At 64.2% G+C, this 7,809-nt stretch overlaps 2 protein-coding genes across 2 annotated transcripts; one reads left to right on the top strand and one right to left on the bottom strand.

Annotated features, from left to right (window-relative positions):
- Positions 1-3,620: 3,620 nt before the first annotated feature.
- On the top strand, positions 3,621-5,519 carry MNEG_0107 (hypothetical protein; the record flags this gene model as incomplete). The annotated part of the gene is made up of 5 exons (XM_014051419.1): positions 3,621-3,692; positions 4,098-4,258; positions 4,450-4,574; positions 4,945-5,196; positions 5,488-5,519. 5 exons carry the CDS (start codon positions 3,621-3,623, stop codon positions 5,517-5,519), a joined length of 642 nt encoding a protein of 213 aa, XP_013906873.1.
- A 508-nt stretch (positions 5,520-6,027) lies between these two features.
- Positions 6,028-7,566, bottom strand: MNEG_0108 (hypothetical protein; the record flags this gene model as incomplete). Its single annotated transcript, XM_014051420.1, has 4 exons — positions 6,028-6,211; positions 6,600-6,764; positions 7,073-7,143; positions 7,387-7,566. 4 exons carry the CDS (start codon positions 7,564-7,566, stop codon positions 6,028-6,030), a joined length of 600 nt encoding a protein of 199 aa, XP_013906874.1.
- Between the last annotated feature and the right edge of the window lie 243 nt (positions 7,567-7,809).

Consider the following 7,809-nt stretch of genomic DNA (forward strand, 5'->3'; position numbering starts at 1 on the left):
CACACACACACACACACACACACACACACACACACACACACACACACACACATGCACACACACACACACATGCAACATGAAGTGCTTTACTGGCTCCACATCAACACCAGACCTGGGGGCAGCAAGAAATGGACCTCCACGTCAGCGCTGCTCTGCTGCCACGCCACCAGCCGCGCCAGCGGCACGGCCCGCCACGCAGCACGCGCTGCGCGCTGCCCCTCAGACGGCCCCGAGCTCCAGGCCACCCTGAGACCGTCCTCATCGTATCGCGGCGCACCCCCCTCTCTGACGTTCGGCGCCCGACCCGGAGCTGGCAGCCCGCCGCCCCGCTGCCGCCGCTCCTGCCGCCGCTCCCGCGGCAGCTGCCCGTCCTTTGCTGGCCGCATGCCATCCGGAAGCGGCTGCTGCTCATTCGGCGCGCCCCCAGCAGGCCCGTCCGCGCGGCGCTCCTCAACTGCCTGCCGCACGCCCTTGCCGTCCAAAGCGCCGTCCACCGCAGGCTCAACAACAGGCCCACTGGTTCCGCCCTTCCACCACGCGGGCTGCTTTAGGAGCGCCTCCAATCTGAGCAGGCCGCCGGGATCCAGCGTCCTCCAGAAGCCTGAGCGGGGTGCGCGGCTGCTGGGCAGCCCCGCGGCTCTGCGGGCGCGCTCCAGCGCCGACAAAAACAGCTGGCGCGCGGTTGGCGGGCGTCAGGGGTGGGGAACAGGCAGGTGTGATGAGGGCGATGTTGTCAGGGGGCGCGTCAAAACGCGAGCCGTTACAGGATCAGGGGTTGCGTGAAGTGGGAGAGGTTGACTAAGCAAATGCTTGGTGGGGTCAGCACTCCGTAAGTGAAGACAGCAGCAGTGGGCACCACGCACACAGCACAAGGCCTGTGCGTCGCTTTCAGTTTCTTGCACGCGCACCTGCCCGCAGGCCTCCAGCAGTCGCGGGTCTGCGGCTGCGTCCTCGGCTGCGCTGGCAGCCCCTATGCCCTCCACATGCGCAGCACGGGATATCACGCTGTGAGCAAACTCCAGCACGCAAGGCACCCCGGCTGCACACGCCGCTGCGTCGCCGCAGAGCGCCGCAAATTCCCGCCCAGGCAGCCCGTCCACCGCCGCGCACAGCTTCTCCGCCGCCGCCAGGCGCGCTGCGCCCGCGCCTGAATAAATCAGCAGTCCAGTCAGCGCGGCGCCCGCGGCCGCCTCCAACACATCGGCCCTGAAGGCGCCGCTCGCCGCCGCCATCACGCCGTACAGCCGCTGGGTGCGGATGACGACGCCCGGCGGGCCGTCAAACTCCGACAGGCGGCGCAGGGTCGCGGCCACGTCCGCGGCTCGGAGCTGCGTTGCTGTGGCGGCAGCTGCAGCGCGGCTGCCTGCAGCGGCGAGCGCGGCAAGGGCGTCCAAGGCCGCCTCAAGCGTGGTGGTGGCCGGCGGCAGCGGCTTTGGCGGCTGTCCCGTTGTAAGAACTTGGAACAAATGGTCCGCTTCCAGACGGACAGCAGCGGAAGCCCGCGGGGCGGGCAGGTTCGCCCCGCAGGGGTCTGCCGCAAAGGGGCGCTGCTCGTAGCCGACAGTGGAGCCGTCCCAGGCCAGCTGGACATGTGCGGTTGCGCAGAGAGCAGGCAAGTGACAACAGCGAGCGTGCCAAGGAAGCGCAAGCACATGTGTGACCGACATTGTGGTGGTGTTGTCGCTTTTTCACCGGTTCCCAATACATTTGTTGCTGCCGTCCCTGTCCTCCCAAATGCAACAAATAGCAGGCCCAGGCCAGCGCGCGCCGTACCTTGCGCACAGCGCGCGTGGGGCAGGCAGCAGAGAGGTCTGAGACCACCCTGTGGAGGGCTGCGCACGCACAGCAAGCGATGAGTGAGTATTGCTGAGCAAGAGATGCGCCTTGGGCGCACTGTAGATTGCCATGAGGCGCATGCATGCAGCGCAAAGGCCGCGGCTTTTCAGAGCCCCAGGCTCTGCTGTTCTAAGGACTCCTGCCAGCCGCGCTCAACGAGGCAGTTGGTCGGCGTCTCAGCAGCCTCACACCTGACGCAGCTTCCTGGACCCAGTCAGGCGCCGCCCCGCCGCTCAAACCACCTTGTTGCGCCAGCAGAGCTGCCCGTGGGCCTGAGGCGGGCAGCTCAGCGCACATCGACGCAGTATCCTCCAGAACTTGCCGTGCTGCCGCACAGCAGCCCACTTCGGCAACCCAGGCGGCCGCGGCGCCTGAACCCTCCACACTGTGACGACCGCTGCTGCCGTGCCTGATGGCGCCATAGAGCCGCAGCAGCAGCGGCACAGGGTGCATCGGCCAGGCGAGGCCTCCCGCTGTGGAGCCTTTGTCCTGAGGCCTGTCACTTGCTGGCATCAAACTGCCAGGTCCTGGCAGCTCGCAGAGGGCCGCCGCTCTGTGTGGTGCGCAAGGGGCAATGATGTATGCGTGCGGTGGGCAACACGTGCGTGGTGGGCTTGTGACATTGCGCGATAATCATGTCGGATACGGGGCGCCTGAACATGATTGCGCACGTACTCGCGCCCAGATGGGTTACACAACATATGCGTGTGCATTCATTGATAGAGTCAGACAAGACTCTATTCAACGATGCACGTCAGCTGAGAGCACTGCATGCACACCTGATCACTCCAGACAGCGCTGCGATGCCGCCAAAACCAAGGCTGCCGAGCCAATGCCCGCCCTCGAGGCCGTCGCCCCCACCACCACCGCGGCCGCCCGCCTCAGCTGCTGTGGCGTCTAGCAGGCGCTGCACAGGGGCACGCCAGCCGGGCGGCAGGCCGGTAGCTGGCATGCATGTGACTTGTGTGCCGCCCTCTGAATCAGGAAAGCTCGCCGCCGCCCTCAGCAGCCCGGTCTGCATAAGGCGCAGCGCGGCGGGCGCCGCGCTGTTTGAGGCTTCCGAGGCAAGCGCCGCCAGGCGGCGCGGCACGAAAGCCGGCCAACCGCCGGGCGCTCCGTCTCTAGTGCTGTCACCGACACTGGTGCTGCCAATTGCGCCGTCGCTGATGACGCCTGCATTGCTGTTTTCCAGAGGTGTGGTTGTCGGCATGAGCAGCAGGAGGCCCTCTGCTGCCCGCTCCGCGTGCTGCGGATCGGCGAGCGCAGTCAACAGTGCCTGGGCGCCACCCGCGCCTAGAAAGGCGCCAGGCGCCTCAGGCGCAGCCAGCGCAGTTGGCAAGCGCGCCAGCAGTTGAGCGACTGCATTGTCTGGGCTGGTGGTATCCGCATAAGAGTATGGTGCGCCTTCATCTGCGGCATCGGCGCACAATGCTGCCGAGAGGCGCACCGCAAGGTGCGCCGCCTCACACTCCTCCGTATGGCTACAACATACTGCAGGGTCAACTGTAAATTTAAATTGCATTGCTCGAGGCGATGGCTCTGCGTGATCAACGGCCATCCTCATCGCCACGGAACCCACAGTCCATGCATACGAACTTACACAACGGAATTTTGAATTTTATTGTATTATTTTTTGGTGCCATAGTGTCTCGATCGTCTCTCGTTCCCCGGGTGTACCTCCAGCTTCTGCCTCGGGCACGCGACCAACATTTCCCCTCTGCTTCGTTAGCCCGAGGTACTCGTTTAGTTTACGTTCTTGCCAAACCTCATCTGGAAGAGGCGCAATGGACAACGTCGCAGCAGGCATGCTCCCCAAGTGGAGGCCCAAGGCGGCGTTTGCCATGCGCGTAATCCAGGTAGGCGCGCGCGTAGCCGTGCATTGTGTGCCCTTCATGCCACAAGGTGCCCTTTATCAAGCAAAACAGTCGTTTTCAATAATCTTGAGCATGGTGGAAAGGGTCTGTTGGGCTCAGGTGTTGCAGCAGGGCCATGCCATGCCCCTGCCTCGAGGCGCCTCGAGCCAGCGAGGCGCGCACCATGGCTACATGTTGGCGGCTGCGGACCCCTGTGCATGCTAATTCAAAGCAGTCTCACCAAATCACCACGGAATACTCTCTTTTTCACAAATGGCTGCATTTGGCCAAGCACGTGCACCGCTTTGACGAGGTGCCCATGCCACTTTCGGCCAACCCATCAGCAGGCGCCGCCTGACGTCTTTTCATAACCAACACGCGCCCCATGGAACCCGCGCATGCGTGCAGGCCGCCTTCAGCGTGGTGATGCTTGGAACCTGCGGCCACGTGGTCCGCTACTTTCCAGGGTTCGGTCCCGCCGGCCTGGGCATCTTCACCTCCATCCTGACCCTGGGCACCGCAGTGCTGTACCTTGTTTCGCCCCGCGTCGACCACCCAGAGCTCCACAGGTTTGCACTGTTCAAGAGTGCGCACTGCAGAAAAATCCCAAGGATTGCAGTCTTCATCGCGCTTTGCGCATGTGTGAGACACTGTTTTACGTAAAACAGCGGATGATTGTTTGTGCTACCGCCTCCTGCGAAATTGACAGGTTGGCGCCGCCCTCTGGCCTTCCTGTGCACCACCCCTCCCGCATCCGCAGGGCCCTGCCAGGCCTGCTTGACATCATCTTCTCGGGCGTGTGGGCCATATTCTCGCTTGCGGTGGGCGCTGGCACTGCCTCGGCCGACCTCTGCTCCACTGGGTGGGGCGGCTACTATGTGTATGGTGCGTTCACGGTGCCCGCTCAGGGGAGGTCAGCACCTCAGGCTTCGAGCTTCGTTGCCTGACAATCACAACAGTTGTCGTGCTGTTCAACCGCGCTACAAGCTGTGCTCGTGCAGGCGTCCTCACGCTCGTGGTCCCTGGCCGGCCCCCACCAGCCTCCACCCCTTCGACGCGCTGCATGCCCATTGCGCTGCATGCCCTTTGCAGACCCTGCCTCCAGAGCAGATAATCCACACCCGACTTGGCCTTGCCGGCACGACCGCCCGTCCTGCGCGACCGCTTCACATCCTCCTGCACACGCGCGTGCGCGCGTTTGCGCGTACACACACACACACACTCTCTCTCTCTCTCTCTCTCTCTCCTTCCACAGGTTACTGGGTCTCAATCGCGGCCCCGGCCGGCGTCTGCGCCGCAGCGGGCCTCGCAATCGCCTCGGGCTTCGTGCTGTTCCTAGCCTTCTCCTTCTCCGCAGTCCTGGCGGGCTTCGACCTGAGGGACGGCCACGGCCTGGTGACGTCAGCACGAGCGGCGCCACGCAAGCAAAAGTCTCCCGAGCATTGGGGCGACATTACGGCCGCCTCGGCGGGCAAGGCGCCGGCGACGGGCACAAGCGGTTCTGGCGGTGAGCGTGGGTCTCCATTCTGTGCGTCCGTTCGGGTTTGCAATGCTGTGACGTTGTCAGCCAGTGTGTGGCCAAGGCTGTGCTGGGTGAGTACATGCACCCTCGCCTTCAAGGCTGACGCCTCCTGCGCAACCAGAGCGAGCCGTACCAAAGCACCGCGACGCTGCTCACAGACTGCACATGAAAGGGGGGGACCAGCCCTTGCGCAAAGCTCACATGCCATGCAGGTTGCGAAACAGCTGCCCGTTGACACTGGCACCCCCTGTCTCTCTACTTCGCCCCTGCCTGCAGTCCCCCCTTCTACGGCGGCTCAGCAAGTTTGAGTGTTTGATGAACCCCGCCAGTCGCTGGCGGCAGCTGCAGGCGCCCCAAGGATCAGAAAAGGATACCAGGCTGATGGTGTGGCAAGCACGACAACTGCCCGAATAGATGGGTCCAATCCCAGTGATAACCCAAGCAGGCGTACCTTGTTGGGCCTCCTTGCTGCTGTTGGACCCCTCTCGTGCAACACAACACCTGGTTTATTACCAATCTTTTACCACGCGCCACAAACCTGATTGCAGCAACACCTAGGGTGTGATCATCCTTGTAAACAACTGGTTGTGTCAAGTCGACGGGACACGCCACTGGATGCACCCAACACACAGTACCACGAGGCACAAACATCCTGCGCAAAACGGTCAGCTGCCACTGGAATACTCAGCAACATGCAGATGCCATCCTTGCTTTCTGAAGCCGCCCGGCAAGCCCCAAGCGCACCCTAAGCGGGGAATCCAGGCCAGTACGAGCCTTTCGTAAAACGGGACGCAACGCTGCCGGGCCCGCTCACGCTCAGTTGGACAGCGACCGCATGAACCGCGACATCCCGGTAATGACCTGCCGCAGCTGCGACCCCAGGTCCGCCGGCGCCGCCGCGCCGCCCTCGGCGCCCGCGTTGGGGTTTAGGGCCTGGTCGATGATGAAGTCCAGGGCCTCGCCTGCGGGGCGGCTGGGGCGCTCCGCAATCATCCGGTACCTTCAGGGGGCGGGTGGCCGCGTTGCGGTTGGTCGGGTCGCTGTTGTTACCGGTGTTCTTGTTGTTGGTGGTGGTCGCGGCATGGCTAGTGGCGAGTTGCTGGCAGAGGCGGCGGCCCAGGTGGATGCTCCACGGGGCGGGCAACATCAGCCCCAGGCGGTGGCACCATGATGCTGCTGCTCCCGTCATCACAATATGCCCCCATTGATACACAGGGCACGCAGCCCTTTGCGGCCTCGTCCCTACCAGCACAGCGTGTGCATACAGACAAGCATACGCGGCGGTCATGAACACACACACACACACACACACACACACACACACACACACACGCACGCACACACATGCACGCACGCACACACACACGCACGCGGCCCCCTGTGCGCACCTGCCGGGCAGCTCCGGCTCCTCCACAAAGACCTTCCACATCCCGGGGTAGCTCCTGAACACGGTGCCGATGTCACCCACCGGCCGCAGGCTGTAGGTGACCGTGAAGCGGCCCAGGAAGTTGTCGCGCATCCGCCGCGCGTTGAGGCCGATGCCGACGTCGCCGCTGGCGGTTTATTAGGCAGGGGCCGGAAGGTGGGCAGTCGGTGAGGTGCACAGTGCAGAGGAAGGGAGGAGGCAAGTGAGTTCGGAAGCACATTGCGTGAAACTGCCGTGAACCACCCCTCTTGGCCGTCTGAGCGTCCAGAGACGTCGGCTGGTTCCACATGTAACCCAGTGTCATTATCAGCCCAACAGCCACGTTCCTTGCTGCGAACCCCAATTCCAAGCACTGCCGCTCAACACCACGGGCTTTGTCTGCCATCTGTTTTGAGATCAGGAGGGGAGGGGGGCGGGGTCAATGCTGCCGCTCACCTGGACAGCCGCTGGTTGAACAGCACCACGGGGCGGTCCGGCACGCCCTCCTTCTCATCCTGGTCGCCGATCTGGGGTTGAGGCGGCCCCGCATGTGCGCAGTGGAGGGGTGCATGGGCATAAGAGGCGCGAGAGACACGGCCAGCGGGATTCAGCACCAAGGAATCAAGCAGGGGGGATGGCGCCAGCTATTGGTTTCCAGGTGCAGATTTGTGCCGTTATGCAGCCTCTCGCCGAGGCTGTGACCACGACTCGCCCCCTCTTGTCCCCGCAGCCGCCAGACGCGCTCGCCCCTCACTTCGTCGCAAACGCACCATGCGCACTGCCTTCAGGCAGTCGTCCGCGCCGGGTGGGTCGGGGCAGGCGATGATGATGAGCTCATCTTCGGTGGTCACAGGGCGGCGGCTGTTGAGGGAATCGATGGCGAACGAACGGTCCTGGGAGTCCAGGGAGGGGCGTGGGCGCAGGGGTGCGAGGGAGGTCACAGCCGGCATCAAAGGGGATGCGAGATGGCGTGGGGCCGGAGGTGCGAGGGAGGCGGCAGTTGGGGGCAGGCGGCGGCGTCACTGCGGTGAAGCAAGGGCCTGGCAACTGCACGGGCAGGAGGAAGGCAGGGTTCCGCGGCTCGCGCTGAGGTGAGTGTGTTCGGTCGTGGCAGCGGCGGGGCGCCATCCAGCGGCGGGCGCGCTGCTTCGCAACTCTGCCTTGTGCGTGGGGGCCCCGGCGCGGTCCGCACC

Source organism: Monoraphidium neglectum (genome assembly GCF_000611645.1).
Source record: "Monoraphidium neglectum strain SAG 48.87 unplaced genomic scaffold scaffold00007, whole genome shotgun sequence".
NCBI lineage: Eukaryota > Viridiplantae > Chlorophyta > Chlorophyceae > Sphaeropleales > Selenastraceae > Monoraphidium > Monoraphidium neglectum.